The following is a 16,335-nucleotide window of genomic DNA, read 5'->3' on the forward strand; positions in this document are numbered from 1 at the left end:
ACGCAGGTGCAGAGACCCAAGACCTTGGGCCATCTTCTACTGCTTTCCCAGGCCATAGCACAGAGCTAGATCGGAAGTGGAGCAGCTGGGACTGGAACCTGGCACCCATATGGGATGCCAACACTGCAGGCCAGGGCTTTAACCCACTGAGCCAGGCACCTATACTATACTATGCAAAAGTATTTTCTAAGTGTCCTGAATTTGGGCCAATCTAATAGATGTGCAGTGGTATCTTTTTGTTTCAATTTGCAAACACCAAGTGCTGGCAAGGGTGGGGAGCAACAGGAGCTGTCTTTCATTACTTGTAGGAATGCAAATTGTACAGCCACTTTGGAAGACAGTTTGGTGGCTTTTTTTTTTTTTTAACAAAACTATACATACTTTTACTATACTATCCAGCAATCATGTTCCCTGGCATTTACCCAAAAGACCTGAAAACAAGGTTTAAGCGAAAACCTACACACACCTATTTATAGCAACATTATTCATAATTTCCTAAACTCGTAAGGAACTGAGATGTCCTCGGTGGGTGAATGGGTAAGTATGATTCATCCAGACAATGGAATATTATTTGGTACTAAAAAGGAATGAGCTAGCAAGCCACGAGAAGACATGGAGGAAATGGGGCTGGGAGTTAGATGAATAGGTGACGCACAAGAGACTTTTCAATGCAGTGAAGGCTTTGCATGACCCTTTGGTGGTGGATACATGTCATTAGACATTTGTCCATGGAATGTGCAACAGTCAGAGTGAACCCTAACATAAACTATGAGCTTTGGGGAATAATTATTGTCAGCGTAGGTTCGCCAATTTGTGCCAGTCTGTGGAGGATACTGATAATGAGACAGGTTGTACATGGCCCGGAGGAGAGCAAGAAGTTTGTGGGAAGTCTCTGTATCCTCCTCTCAATTTTGCTGTAACATAAAAAAGACAAAGGTTTTGAAAAGTCTTCTCTGACATAGTAGCCCAATTCCATAGAAACACATTTAGAGACGAGATCTTTCACATTACTTTGGCTAGTAGCTGGGTCCATGGTCAAAATTTACCCTTTGGGTATTTCAGTCTGAACGGCCTTAGAAAAAGTCCATGTGAAGGCCGGCGCCGTGGCTCAACAGGCTAATCCTCTGCCTTGCGGCGCCGGCACACCGGATTCTAGTCCTGGTCGGGGCACCGATCCTGTCCCGGTTGCCCCTCTTCCAGGCCAGCTCTCTGCTGTGGCCAGGGAGTGCAGTGGAGGATGGCCCAAGTGCTTGGGCCCTGCACCCCATGGGAGACCAGGAGAAGCACCTGGCTCCTGCCATCGGAACAGCGCGGTGCGCCGGCCGCAGCGTGCCAACCGCGGCGGCCATTGGAGGGTGAACCAACGGCAAAGGAAGACCTTTCTCTCTGTCTCTCTCTCTCACTGTCCACTCTGCCTGTCAAAAAATAAAAAAAAGAAAAAAAAAAAAAGAAAAAGTCCATGTGAAACATACATTTTCTGAAATGGGACTCTCTCTATGGTCTCTTATGGTTAAAATGACTCAGAAATGTTCAAAGCTTCTCCCTCAATCCAACTCCCACTAATAAACAGCTAACAGGTAAATTAGAAGTCCATCCTAACAGGTGCATCATAGTCAATGTGCAGTACCTTATTTTTGTTTTTGTTTTTCAAGATTTATTTATTTATTTATTTATTTATTTTTTTGACAGGCAGAGTGGACAGTGAGAGAGAGACAGAGAGAAAGGTCTTCCTTTGCCGTTGGTTCACCCTCCAATGGCCGCTGCGGCCGGCGTACCACGCTGATCCGATGCCAGGAGCCAGGTGCTTCTCCTGGTCTCCCATGCGGGTGCAGGGCCCAAGACCTTGGGCCATCCTCCACTGCACTCCCTGGCCACAGCAGAGAGCTGGCCTGGAAGAGGGGCAACCGGGACAGAATCCGGTGCTTCGACCGGGACTAGAACCCGGTGTGCCGGCGCCGCAAGGCGGAGGATTAGCCTAGTGAGCCGCGGCGCCGGCCAAGATTTATTTATTTATTTGAAAGGCAGAGTTACAGAGATGCAGAGCAAGTGAGAGAGAGAGAGAGAGAGAGAGAGAGAGAGAGAGAGAAAGTCTTCATCCACTGATTCATCACCCAAAGGGCTCAATGGCCAGAGCTGGGCCAATCCAAAACCAGGAGCCAGGAGTTTCTTCGGGGTCTCCCACATGGATGCAGGGGCCCAAGGACTTGGGCCATCTTCTGCTTTCCCAGGCTATAGTAGAGAGCTGGATCTGAAGTGGAGCAGTCGGGACTCGAACCAGTGCCTATATGGGATGCCAATACTGCGGCTGGTGGCCTTACCTGCTACGTCACAGTGCCAGCCCCAGTACCTTGCTTTTAACCCTGCATCCATGCTAGGGATTGCTAAGTGCTGACATACACAATTTATCTGTTCTTCCCTCCTTATTCTTGCCTCTAATGTGTCCAAATAAGCAGTAGAAGATGGCCCAACTGCTTGAGCCTCTGCACCCATGTGGGAGACCCAGAAGAAGCTAATGGCTCCTGGCTTCGGATCAGGGCAGCTCCAGCCATTGCGGTCAACTGGGGAGTGAGCCAGCAGATGGAAGACTTCTCTCTGCCTCTCCTCTCTCTGTGTAACTCTGACTTTCAAATAAATAAATAAATTAAAAAGAAAAATAATATGTCTATCTTAGATGCCTTTCTCCACACTCCCTGTCAGTAATTCATTGTTCTCTGTGCTGCTTTGGTCATTGCAAACATTTCTGTTATTGAACCTATATATTGAATCATTGAATCTTTTTTTTTTTTTTTTGACAGGCAGAGTGGATAGTGAGAGAGAGAGACAGAGAGAAAGGTCTTCCTTTTTGCCATTGGTTCACCCTCCAATGGCCGCTGCGGCCTGCGCATCTTGCTGATCCGAAGCCAGGAGCCAGGTGCTTCTCCTGGTCTCCCATGCGGGTGCAGGGCCCAAGGCCTTGGGCCATCCTCCACTGCCTTCCCGGGCCATAGCAGAGAGCTGGCCTGGAAGAGGGGCAACCAGGATAGAATCTGGTGCCCCAACCGGGACTAGAACCCGGTGTGCCAGCGCCGCAAGGCGGAGGATTAGCCTGTTAAGCCACGGTGCCGGCCTGAATCATTGAATCTTAAATTTTTTTTTCAAGTTTTTTTTTTTTAATTTATTTTTGACAGGCAGATAGTGAGAGAGAGAGAGAGAGACAGAGAAAAAGGTCTTCCTTTGCCATTGGTTCACCCTCCAATGGCCGCTGCGGCCGGCACACTACAGCCGGTGCACCGCGCTGATCCGAAGCCAGGAGCCAGGTGCTTCTCCTGGTCTCCCACGGGGTGCAGGGCCCAAGGACTTGGGCCATCCTCCACTGCACTCCCTGGCCACAGCAGAGAGCTGGCCTGGAAGAGGGGCAACCGGGACTGAATCCGGTGCCCCGACCGGGACTAGAACCCGGTGTGCCGGCACCGCAAGGCAGAGGATTAGCCTGTTGAGCCATGGTGCCGGCCTGAATCTTAAATTATTTATTTTTATATCTGTTTTTTTTACCAAGCTGAATTTTTCAGAGGCAAAAGCTCGGGTTTAAGGTAATCTTTTTTCCCCTTTGACTTTATGTTTAAATCTTTATCAGATTTGTACACGTCAGTAATTCTCTTAAACTTCATAAGGTTTGTCATGAAACAGCAGGGGTTTTATAATCACCCTTCCATTTAGCTGTTTCCACCTTCTCTGTATTTCTTTTGCTTGAAATTTTAATTTTTTAAAAATTTATTTGAAAGGCATAGAGAGCAAGAGACAGAGACAGTAAGGTCTTCCATTTGCTGGTTCCCTCCCCTAACAGCTGAGCCTAGGCCAAGCTGAAGCCAGGAGCCTGGAATTCCATCCACATCTCCCATGTAGTTGGCAGCGACTCAACTACCCGAGCTGTCACCTGCTACCTCCCGGGGTGCACGTTAGCAGGAAACTGGAGTAGGGAGCTGTCTCAAACCCAGGCATTCTGATATGGCATGTAGGTATCCCAAGGAGCTTCTCTATCATAACCGTTGTGCCAAATGCCTGCCCCTTCAACTTCGCACAGTCATTTCACTTGTTTCACTATTTTGGCATTTCCCACCATCTTTCTGTGGGAGGATGCTTGAAAAAGTTCATAGTGTGGCAGGTGTTTGGCCTAGCAGCTAAGAGGCTAGTTTAGATGGTCATGTCTTACACCAGCGAGGCTGGGTGTGTTCCCAGCTCTGGCTCCTAACTCCAGCTTCCTGCTAATACAGACCCTACGAGGCAACAGTGATGGCTTCAGTAACTGGTTCCTGCCACCTGTGTGGGAGACCTGTACTGAGTCTCTGGCTCTGGCACCTGCTCAAGCCCAGGCATTGCAGGGATTTAGGGAATGAACCAGCCATAGGAGATCACTCTCTCTTTGTCTTTGTCCTTTCTCTCTCTCTGTCTCTCTGTGGTTCTCAAATGAGCAAAAATTAAAGAAAAAGGAAAAGAACAGTTGTGGAAAACTTGAATTAAAAGCTAGGTTTATTTTGGGACTGGTATTGTGGCACAGTGGGGGAAGCCTCCACCAGCAGTACTGGCATCCCCATTTCAGGTTGCGGTCCTGGCTGCTGGCTTCCCATCCAGCTCCTTGCTAATATGCCCTGGAAAAGCAGTGGAAGACGGCTGAAGTCCTTGAGCCCCTGCCACCTATGTGGGAAAGTGGAATGGAGTTCCTGCCTCCTGGCTTTGGCCTGACTCTCCCAAGGCTGTGGTGGTCAAAAGGGGAGTAACCTAGCAGATGGAAGATTCTGCTACTCTGCCTTTCAAATAACTAAATCTTAAAAAAAAAAAAAAAAAGTTGCGTTTTGATAGAAAAGTTTTGAGATCTATGCACACATTAAAAAATACCATTACTTTTCCACGAGATTTTTTAATTTTTTTAAGATTTCTCCTGTTTGAGTATATTTAGTTTTATTCTCACTGAATGGCTTCTGTTTTCCTAGGCTTTCTGTTTTCTGTCTTACTTATTCTCCCTCCCCTCCTTTTTCGTTCCTTGTCTGTTTCGGTCTTTATGGTACCACTTTACTTGGCAGTTTGTTTCTGAGATTGTCAAATACAGGGGCCCATGCCTTGCTTCCCGCTAACTCTTGTTCCTCCTCCTTAGCTGAAGACAGGGCTTATTTAGGGAGTCTGGACCGAGCACGGGCTTGGTGGGCGCTGAGTCCTCTTCTTCATTCAGCAACCAGAACGCTGACCATCCAGCCAGGACATTGGAGAGTGATCCCTAGGGAACTGACCAGCACTAAAGATCTAAAGATGGTTACATTCATTGGCAATCCCTCAATTAAATAGGCGATAAAATACACCTACCTAGTCACTGCCGCTCAGCAAGCGCACTCATTTTCAGAACATCTGGATGTCGTCTGAAGCATAAATGTAAATGATTCACGTTGAATTTATGGCGTGAAAGAAGGAGTACCTTCAAGATCCACAATGAAGAGCTCCAATGCATAGAGAGAGGGGGTCCGGGTCCAGCCTTCTCTGGGCTGCCTTGGGGGCGGGGGCTCTCTTCCTGGGCCGCAGTTCCAACCTCCGGCCTGCAGGGGGAGACGGCGCTCGGCAGGCTGCTCGCGGGAAGGACCGCTCTGGCCAAGAGGAAGGAACCCGAGAGAGGCGAGAGGAAGTCGCGGTGTCACTAAGTCCCTTAGCCGCTGAGGCGGGGCCGGCTTCTGTCGCTGACCGGAGCGGGACTCCACCAGCCACGCTGGCTGCGAATGGAGCCGAGGACTCGCGCGGAGGCGGGATGCCCCCGGTCGGCGATACGCCGGGAGCTCCGGTGAGTCGTCTCTGGTGACCCGGGGAGGTGACACAAACCTCCCGGTTGTCTTGGTGAGGTGGCGCTGGAGGCTTGTGAGGGTAGTTCCCGCGGCGCAGGTTCGAATCCCTCGCGGCACTCCCAGGGGTCGTAGTCCGAGTGAGATGACTGATCTCTCCAGGGAGGTGGCTCCGGTGGCCGGGTGAGGGTGGCACAGACTCCTGGGAGCGGTGGCACCAGGGAGGTAGCCCTTTTTGGAAACCTGTACCCGACCACCCCGGGCCTTTGGGCAGACCCCTGTCGGCTCCTTTGGGAGCCCTGTGTTAAGTTCCATCTGCTCCTCTAACGTCAGTGTTTTTGTCACCTTGTTCTTCCAGTGCTGCCCTGAAAGTGGCGCAGAAACGGAGAGCATCGTGGAGGAGAGTGAGCCGGCTGCATCCGCCGTAGCGCTTTGTGCCCGGGCGTCTCTCCCAAACTCAGCCTTCCAGGGTAGGCGGCAGAGAAAGGCGATCTTAGCCTGTTAGCTCTGGGATGAGCTGTTTCTGCGCACTATGCTTATGTAGTACCAAGTATTAACTGGTCTTCTGTGTGTATGTTTGCCTCCAATTGTAAAACACGGGTGCTCTGCAGAAGGGCCAGAGCCGGGAATCGAACCCAGGTATTGCAGCGTAGGACGCAGCTGCTAAACTCCCAGGCTACATACCTACCCTCAAAGGTTTTGTTGCACCACAAGAAACTTTTCATTCCATTTTTCCATGAACTTTTTCAGATACCTGTATGTGTGTAGTATGTTCTTCCATTATTAACTTTTGTATGTTTTTGTAATTCCTTTAATTTCCCAGTCCTTACTGGTGTTGAGTAATTGTTATTCTTTTATTTTAGGTGACATAAATAATGTAGCTCTTGTTGAAAGTGAACAGGTCAGTGAAAATATAGATAATAGTGAGCTTTCGGCCTACGTGTCTGCATTCATAGAAAAGGAAGTTGGAAATGACCTTCAGTCTTTGAAGAAACTTGATAAACTCATAGAACAAATGACAAAAAATAAAATACAGTTAGAAGAACAGGCAAGTATAATATATACTCATCATTATTAATATAAACATAGCCAATATTGTGTATAAAATTGTGAAGGTATAGATTGTGACAAATAGTGTAATCATTTTAAACTGCTTAATAAGTTTTCTTCCCACTCCCTGCTTAATAAGTTTTTTTTTTTTTTTGCTTAATAAGCTTTAAGGATTTACAGTGTGCTATGTATTTTATAAAGTATATAAAAGGGTTCTTACTGTATGATTTATGTCTTTAAAAACAATGATAACATTTTCATGGCTTTTTATACAGACTTAGAGACTGCTTTTTAAAAAAAAAAAAAGATTTATTTATTTACTTTGAAAGAGTTACACAGCAAAGAGAGGCAGACAGAGAGAGAGAGAGGGGTCTTCCATCTGCTGGTTCATTCCCCAGATGGCCGCAACAGCTGGAGCTGGGCCGATCCAAAACCCGGAGCTAGGAGCTTCTTTCAGGTCTCCCACGTGGGTCAGGGGCCCAAGCACTTGGGCCATCTTCTACTGCTTTCCCAGGCCATAGCAGAGAGCTAGATTGGAAGTGGAGCAGCTGGGTCTCAAACCAGCATCCATATGGCATGCTGGCACTGCAGGTGGTGGCTTTGCCACAGTGCTGACCCCAGAAACTGCTTTTACAAGTAAATTTATGGTAAATAAAAAAAGTTTAAACACCATCATCCCAAATTTTTATAAATGCACACATAGAGGAAAAACATGAAAAGTGTAACATTATAATGGTTTCTTGTAGGTGGTCGATTGACAGGTGATTTTTTTTTTCATTTTATGTTTTATTACATATTACTTAAAAGAATTTTTTAAAAGCTCAATGAATGTAATCTTAAACAAGTAAGTCCCTATACTTACAATAAAAAAAAATATATATTGTTATTGTGTAATCACCAAAGTAGGTTAAAGTAAGCTCTGTGGGAAGTGGGTATGTTTTCTCCAGGTTGTCAGTCCTCTTGTGTTCTCCCATCCAGTCACCTTGTCCCTCCATATCTTCCTATCCTTTTACCACATCTACTCCACTGCTAGTTTTAAGATTTAGCTAGGCCCTGTTGGCCTTTTCTGCGCCTGCAGGCAGGCTGTTGTGAGCCCGGTGGGAGGAGGTCACCCAGCCGGGGGGATGGATGCCACCCAAATGCCGGGTTGCCTTCCTGGCTGAGTCTTCAGCCCCACCTAGTGGTCCTTCCATGGGAACGTGGGCCCTCTGCTGCTCCCCTCAGCTGTGCTTCCAGATTTTCCTGGAGACACTAGAGCTGGCCATTCTGCCCTTTCCCTTTCCCACACAGAAAATACCGAGGCATCTAGCATGAATCAGTCTACTCCCCACATGCCACAAACCTTTTGTAAACATTTTTACCTCTTAATTCAGTGGAAGAATCAGCCTAAAGCTGTCTTTGTGTCCCAGCTCATACCTGCCACCTCAGCAGACTTAACATCACTCCTCGGCCAGTCCTGTTCCCCCTGCATATGGACCCAAACCAACAAACAAAACTTTCCCCTCATCTTTTAGTGGGAGCTGGCGCTTTCCTTTGACTGTCAGTCTTTGAGGAGTCACCGTGTGTCTGCCTTCACTTTCTGATCTGCCATTCGGTCTTCGACTCCCTGTAATCAGGCTTGTGTCCCTGCAGACCACAGAACCTTATGCTGAATCCCTTACTGAACTTTAATCAGCACGTCCACAACCGCGGATTAATTTTGGAAAGGCTTCTCTGCCCTGGATAATGGTACCTCCGTTTATCTGCCTGTCTCTCTGCAACCTCCTAGATTCCTCCTCCTCACTCCCCACCGCTGCCACCAAGTCATCTGAGACCTGCCTCCTCTCCATCTCTGGGCTCCTTCCCCACTTTCCCACGCCTGCTGCCACCACCTCAGTGTAGGCCCTCATTCTGTCTCATGTTTGATGATAGTTTACTGATCTTCTGTTTCTTTATTTTGCCACAAGAGCTATCTTTTTTATTCCTTATAGAGGTTTTCTGCTATATGTATAGCAGAAAAAAAATATATATATTTATATTTATATAAAATAGGCACATAGGGACTGGCACTGTGGCACAGCAGGTTAAAACCCCAGCCTGCAGCACCAGCATCTCATATGGGCACTGGTTTGAGTCCTGGCTGCTCCCACTTCTGATCCAGCTCTCTGCTAATGGCCTGGGAAAGCAGTAGAATATGTAGAATAAGTGCTTGGGCCCCTGCACCCATGTTGGAGGCATGGAAGAAGCTCCTGGGTCCTGGCTTGGGATGGGCTCAGCTCTGGCCATTGAGGCCATTTGGAGAGTGAACCAGTGGATGGAAGACCTCTCCCTCTGTATGTCTCTACCTCCCTTTGTAACTCTTTCAAATAAATAAAATAAATTTTTAAAAAAGGCATATAGTTCTTTTTTTTTTTTTTAAGATTTATTTTACTTATTTGAAAGAGTTACAGAGAGAGGTAGAGACAGAGAGAGAGAGGTCTTCCATGTGCTGGTTCACTTTCCAAAGGCCTGCCAACCATTGGAGCCAATCTGAAGCCAGGAGCTTCTTCTGGGTCTCCCACATGGCTGCAGGGGCCCAAAGACTTGGGTCATTCTCCACTGGTTTCCCAGATGCATTAGCAGAGAGCTGGATAGGAAATGGGACACCCAGAACTCAAACTGGCACCCATCTGGGATGCCGGAGCTGCAAGCCGGGACTTTAACCCACTGTGCCACAGTGCAGGCCTCGGTTTTTTTTTTTTTTTTTCAAGATTTATTAATTTGAGAGGTACAGAGAGAAAGGGAGAGACAAAGAAGTCTTCCATCCACTGGTTCATTCCCTAAATGGCTGCAATGGCTGGAGCTGGGCTGATCAGGAGCCAGGAGCTTCTTTTGGGTCTCCAATGTGGGTACAGGGGCCAAGGACTGGGGCCATCTTCCATGGCTTTCCCAGGCCATTAGCAGAGAGCTGGATTGGAAGAGGAGCATCCAGGACATGAACTGGTGCCCTTAGGGAATGCCGGTACCATAGGTGGAGGCTTAACCTTCTATGCCAAAGTGCCAGCACCAGCCCCGTTTACAGTTTTTTCTATGCACATCCAAGCACACTTCAAAAGGCTTATGGAAAATTGAATTAAAAAATAGTTTACTTTGGAGCAAAACCATTATGAAATCCATCATAATTTTTTTTGATAATATACATTTTCCATGAACTTTTTGAAGGTGCCTCATGCTTAAAATTTGCAGAGGTGAACTTTTTGCCATTAATATATGATACTTGTTTCCTTATCAGTATATGTAGGCCTGTCTCTTTATGGTGCTGAAATATGGCTGGGCTGTAATTTATTTAACCAGGTCCTTATTGATGGATATTTTTGCTATTTCTAGTTTTTTATTATTATAAATAATATGAGAATAAACACCATTGTTTATCACATAGTAGCTCCCTATTGCCTCCTGGATAAGGCCCATATTCTTCTAGGGCACAAGACGCCAACTGTAATCTGTTTTCTCCCTACCTGTCCGGGCTCTTCTCTGCAATACTTTGATCTGTGTTCCCTAGAAAATTCCCACTCATCCTAGATGAGTGGTCTGTGTATGCTAGCTGAATTGACTTGGACTTCAGAACCTTCCTTTTAGAGAATGAGTGTTAGAAATGCAGACCGTACAGTACAGATTGGGAGCTTGATGGAAATGCAGACTCTCAGTGCTCACCTCAGACTGACTGAGTCAAATTTGCATTGTAATAAAGTGTCTAGGTGTTTCCCACACACATTCAAGTTTGGGAAGCACTCCATTGGTACACCATTATACCTAGAGTATCTCTTTCAGTGCCTGGATCCCAACTATCAGAATTCCTTACATTCATCTCCCTTCTGTACCAGACAGCTTAAGGATGCAGAGTGTGTCTTATTTACCTTTATGTCCCTGACCCAGCTCAGGGTTCAGAGTAAGTAATCAATGTCATCTGATGGAATTGAAATTCCTCTAATCCTCTGTGTACTATCCTGATGCATAATATATTTCTGTATGCTTTCCCATTTATCTTAAGAAAAATTCATTAAAAAAAATAAAAATTCATTTAATAAATGCCATACCTAAAGGCATTATCTGGATATTATCCTGCTAAAGTCAGTGGTTTTCAGCCTGGGCTTACATCAGAATCACCTTGGAAGTTGTACAAAATATAGATGCTGAGCCTTTAAGAATCAGAACTTCATCTGCTTTTTTTTCTTTTTTTTTTTATTTGAGAGATAGAGACAGAGAGAAAGGTCTTCCTTCCGTTAGTTCACCCTCCAAATGGCTACCATGGCCAGAACTGCTCTGATCTGAAGCCAGGAGCCAGGTGCCTCCTCCTGGTCTCCCATGCGGGTGCAGGGGCCCAAGTATTTGGGCCATCCTCCACTGCCTTCCCGGGCCACAGCAGAGAGCTGGACTGGAAGAGGAGCAACCGGGACTAAAACCCGGCCACCATATGGGATTCCGGCACCGTAGGCAGAGGATTAACCAAGTGAGCCACGGCACCGGCCCCTCATCTGCTTTTGAAGGAAAATGTTTAGTGGACCCTCTGGGAGAGCCGAACCCAGGATCCTTGGATGCTTGCTGGGGGCTGGTATTGCAGGCCCCTCGCTACACATGTTTGTACATATATGTATGTGTGCTTCACATAACGCCATTTATATTTGGTTTTGGCACAAAACTGGAGACATCAAACCTTTCTTCTGAAGTCTTTAATGGACAATTTTCAGTTCTGTTGGAACAAACAAGTATTTTAAAGGGAATGAACTAAGAAAAAAGGCTATGAAAATTGTATCTGATTGCTGTTAGATTTTGTTTTGTTTTGTTTTTGGTATGGCCAGGTACTTACAATTTCATCCGAAATACCTAAACGAATTCAAAGTGCCTTAGAAAATGCAGAAGAGTCAAAGCAATTCCTCAATCAGTTTCTGGAGCAAGAAATGCATCTCTTGCACTCCATCAACAGCCATTTACTGGCCTCTCAGCCCTGGATGGACGGGCTGGGGGCCATGATTAACCAAATTGAAGAGATTGAACGGCATCTTGCTTACCTTAAGTGGATTTCACAAATTGAAGAACTAAGGTAAAATAGGCCTCTTTGTTCTCATAATTATTATTTTCCTTTGAGGTATCTGTCTTAGAAAGTGCACGTGTGCCATTAAATAATTGAGTTAATTAAGGCTTATAATAATGTAGTTTTACTAGTTGTTATGAAAATAGCATTATGATAATGATTCTTCTCCTTTACTGTGAATGAACATAAACTTTTCAGGGAGCTTAATTTGCATTTGAAAGAAAGTAATCTAAGTAAGTTAAAATTTTAAGTCTCATAGTTAAACACATGATAAAAACTGTTATTTATAATGCTAAGTAATAAGCTCTCAGTGTAATAATAGGTATTTCTGAATACTTTAAGTGTTAGAAATGCTCAGTTAATGAAATGGATTGGTTTCTTTATCATTTGATTTTTAAAAATTTTTTCTAAGATTTACTTTTTTTGAAAGACAGAGTAATGGGGAAGGAGAAACAGAGAGAATGAAAATCTTTCTACTTTTTTTTTTTTTAAGAATTATTATTTTTTTTTATTTCTTTGAAAGAGTTACAGAGAGAGAGAGAGAGCCAGAGAAAGGTTCACTCCCAAATGAACGCAATGGCCAGAGCTGAGCTGATCCGAAGCTGGGAGTCAGGAGTTTCTTCCAGGTTTCCCACGCAGGTGCAGGGGCCCAAAGACTTGGGCCATCTTCTACCACCTTCCCAGGCCATAGCAGAGAGTTGGATTGGAAGTGGAACAGCCGGGACTAGAACCGGTGCCCATATGGGATGCTGGCACTGCAGGCTGGGGCTTTAACCTGCTGTGCCACAGCGCTGGCCCCTGAAATCTTTCATCCATTGGTTCACCCCACATGGCTGCAAGGGCCAGAACTAGGCCACTGTGGAAACCAGAAGCCCAAAACTTCATTCAGATCTTTCACATGGTGGCAGGAGTCCTAATACTTCTGCTTTCTCAGGTACATTATCAAGGAGCTGGATTGGAAGTGGAACAGCCAGGACTCAAACCTGCTCTGATATGGGATGCTGGCATCACAGGTGGTGACTAAACCTGCTATGCTACACTGTCAGCCCCTATCATTTGATTTTTTAAAAAAAAAAGATTTATTTTTTTGAAAGTCAGAATGACAGAGAAGGGAGACACGGAGAGAGATCATCCACCTGCTGATTCACTCCCCAAATGTGTTTAAAAGTCAGGACTGGGCCAGGCTGAAGCCAGGAGCTCAGAACTCCATCCAGGTCTCCCATGTGGGTGGCAGGGGCCCTAGCACTTGAGCCTTTCCCTCTGCCTCCCAGGATGCATTAGCAGGAAGCTGGATCTGAAGTGGAGTAGCTGCAACTCAAACAGGCACTCTGGATATGGAATATAGGCATCCCAAGTGGTGGCACAACTTGCTGCACCAGAATGCCTGTCCCTAAGATTTGAATGTAGTTTTTTTGTTGTTGTTGTTTTGTTTTTTTAAGATTTATTTTATTTATTTGAAAGAGTTACAGAGAGAGGAGAGGCAGAGAGAGAGGTCTTCCATCTGCTGGTTCACTCCCCAGTTGGCCACAACGGCCGGAGCTGCACTGATCCGAAGGCAGGAGCCAGGAGCTTCTTCTGGGTCTCCCACACAGGTGCAGGGCCCCAAGGACTTGAGCCATCTTCTCCTGCTTTCCCAGGCCATAGCAGAGAGCTGGATCGGAAGAGGAGCAGCCGGGACTAGAACCAGCGCCTATATGGAATGCTGGCGTTTCGGGTCAGGGCTTTAACCTGCTGTGCTACAGCGCTGACCCCAAATAAATAAATAAATCTTAAAAAACAAAAAATTTATTTGAGAGAGAGAGACAGGTCAGAAAGCTCCTATCTACTGGTTCACTCCCGTAATGCCCACAATGGCTAGAACTGGGCTGGGCTGAAGCCAGAAGCTAAGAACTCAATCCAGGTGTTCCACATGGGTGGGAGGAACCCAGCTATTACCTGCTGCCTCTCAGGGCCCACTGTGGCAGGAAGCTGGACTCAGGAGTCGGAGCTGGGAATTGAATCCAGGCACTCCATGATGGAATGTGGGTATCTTAGCCAGTGTCTTCTCCACTAGGCCCATCCCCTGCCCATAGTTCCTTTTGAGTTGCACATATAACACTTATGGTTAGTATCTGGTAGAATGGCCTTTGAAGCAAACTAAATTTCCACATAGATTGGCAAATTATTTGGCTTCATTCTGTGGTACGGCAGCTTCTCCAAATTAAAATGTCCCATCTTTGCATTGTTTTAACCCTTCTTTCTGCAAAGCTCTCAGCAACCATTAATGTTGCCTGGAAAACCTGAGAGAGAAATATCATCCAGGAGTCATACAGTCTGATATTAAGTTTATCATGGTTAACACATTTAATGTTACATTATACATATGCTACATATACCTTTGTCTGATAAATGTTTCCAGAATTTTAAAGAATTGTACATTAGTACAGTAAGAAAATTTGTATTTTACATATATGAGTAGTTTTACATTTATAGTTATATGCTTAAAATTGTAGTGTTACCAGTGATTCTAGAATTTGACATCAGCTTTTTAGAACATCCCATTCTTGTTTATAAAATTTGAAGGAATTTTAATTAATTTATTTGAAAGGCAGAGAGTGAGAGAGATAGGCAGAGAGAGAGAAACAGATCTTTCATCTGCTGGTTTATCCCCCAAATGCCCATACTAGCCAAAGCTGGGCCAGGGCAAAGCCAGGAGCCTGGACCTCCATCCAGGTCTCTCATGAGGGTGGCAGGGACCCAAGTACTTGAGCCATCATCTCCTGCCTTCCAGGATGTTTATTAGCAGGAATTTGGATCAGCAGTGAGAATCTGGAACTTGAACCAGGTACTTCAAATGGAAAGTGGGGCCTGGCACTGGTAAAGCCGCTGCCTGCAGTGCCGTCATCCCATATAGGTGCTGGTTCAAGTCCCAGCTGTTCCACTTCTGCTCTAGCTCTCTGCTATGGCCTGGGAAAGCAGTAGAAGATGGCCCAAGTCCTTGGGCCCCTGCACCTGTGTGGGAGACCGCGCAGAAGCTCTTGGCTCTGGCTTCGGATCGGCACAGCTCTGGCCACTGGGGCCATTCAGGGAGTGAACCAGTGGATGGAAGAACTCTCTCTGACTCTCTGCCTCTGCCTCTCCACAATTCTGCCATTCAAATAAATAAATAAATATTTTTTAAAAAATGAAACAAGTCAGGCCGGTGCCGCGGCTCAACAGACTAATCCTCCGCCTTGCGGCACCAGCACACAGGGTTCTAGTCCCGGTCGGGGCGCCGGATTCTGTCCCGGTTGCCCCTCTTGCAGGCCAGCTCTCTGCTGTGGCCCGGGAGTGCAGTGGAGTTGGGCCCTGCACCCCATGGGAGACCAGGAGAAGCACCTGGCTCCTGGCTTCAGATCAGCGCAGTGCGCCGGCCGCAGTGCGCCAGCCGCGGCGGCCATTGGAGGGTGAACCAATGGCAAAGGAAGACCTTTCTTTCTGTCTCTCTCTCTCACTGTCCACTCTGCCTGTCAAAAAAAAAAAAAAGAAACAAGTCACAAGACATTTAAAAAAAAAAATGGAATGTGGGCATTCTAGGCAGCAGCTTAAAAAAACTATGCCAAATGCTAACTTCAATAAATTGTTTTAAAAAGCCTCTTATGGTAGCCAAGGTAATAGATTAACTAGATTAGGGCTATAGTTACTAATGATCTTTTCTGACATCTGAATTGTTTAAAAGGGAAATATGCCCAGGGAGTCATTTCAGAAATAGGAATCAAATTCATAGTCAACCAGAGCACAATCATTTCTCTCTGTTTAATAATATGTTCTTTCCCTTAGGTCTTTTGTAATAACATCTCTAACTGCTGGGATTTTCCTCATTTCCAAATTTCCCTCCAATGGCCTGTTTTTAATTCGGTAGTACTTCCTCTCTTTTAAAAAGTAGTTTCTTCTTGCTAGATAGCGTCTCTTTATTGGCTGTTTCTTGAATACTACAGTGCAGTAATGTCACTCTGAATAAACCATTACTCTGGCTTTTCCTATGCTCTCGGTGTCATTTATGCTTCGGTGTTGTGTGGAGAGAGATCTATTTTATTCCATCTTCAAAAGCAATACTCCTGTATTCTGTGGTTACTTTTACATTTTATATTCTTTTGTAACATTTGTACATTTCCTAGACATGGTAGTCTTTGTTTTCACATAATACAACTCTTGGTTTGGAATTCTGTTTCTTTGAAGTTGGAAGTCAAGTTCAGCTGGGGAAATCTGGACAAGCTGAAGACTATCACACTTGACCTGACCAGATGCTACCAGTTATTCCCTTGGATTAAGATACTGAAAGCTTCTGCAAAGGCAGACTTACCAGACATGAGTGGGGCCTGAGGGAATGTGACATAGTACGTCTGTCGTATTGGGAAGACTGGTAAAGGAAGGATGGAGGGAAGCATCTTGAACATGGGCTGCTGCTCTTAGAAGGGT

The 16,335-nt window shown here is 45.8% G+C and overlaps 1 protein-coding gene across 2 annotated transcripts in view; it reads left to right on the plus strand.

The window, feature by feature from the left end:
- Window positions 1-5,636: 5,636 nt before the first annotated feature.
- Window positions 5,637-16,335, plus strand: part of RINT1 (RAD50 interactor 1) — a 34,292-nt gene continuing 23,593 nt past the window's right edge. For both annotated transcript variants that reach the window (XR_009868413.1, XM_062215430.1), the window contains exons 1-4: window positions 5,637-5,800; window positions 6,157-6,268; window positions 6,662-6,846; window positions 11,666-11,907. Coding sequence is in view for 1 of the 2 variants with exons in the window: in XM_062215430.1 (XP_062071414.1) it covers window positions 5,768-5,800; window positions 6,157-6,268; window positions 6,662-6,846; window positions 11,666-11,907 (572 nt within the window). In the remaining variant the exon portion in view is untranslated. The remainder of the gene's footprint in view (window positions 5,801-6,156; window positions 6,269-6,661; window positions 6,847-11,665; window positions 11,908-16,335) is intronic.

The sequence above is a fragment of the Lepus europaeus genome, chromosome 1, assembly GCF_033115175.1.
Source record: "Lepus europaeus isolate LE1 chromosome 1, mLepTim1.pri, whole genome shotgun sequence".
NCBI classification, from domain to species: Eukaryota; Metazoa; Chordata; class Mammalia; order Lagomorpha; family Leporidae; genus Lepus; species Lepus europaeus.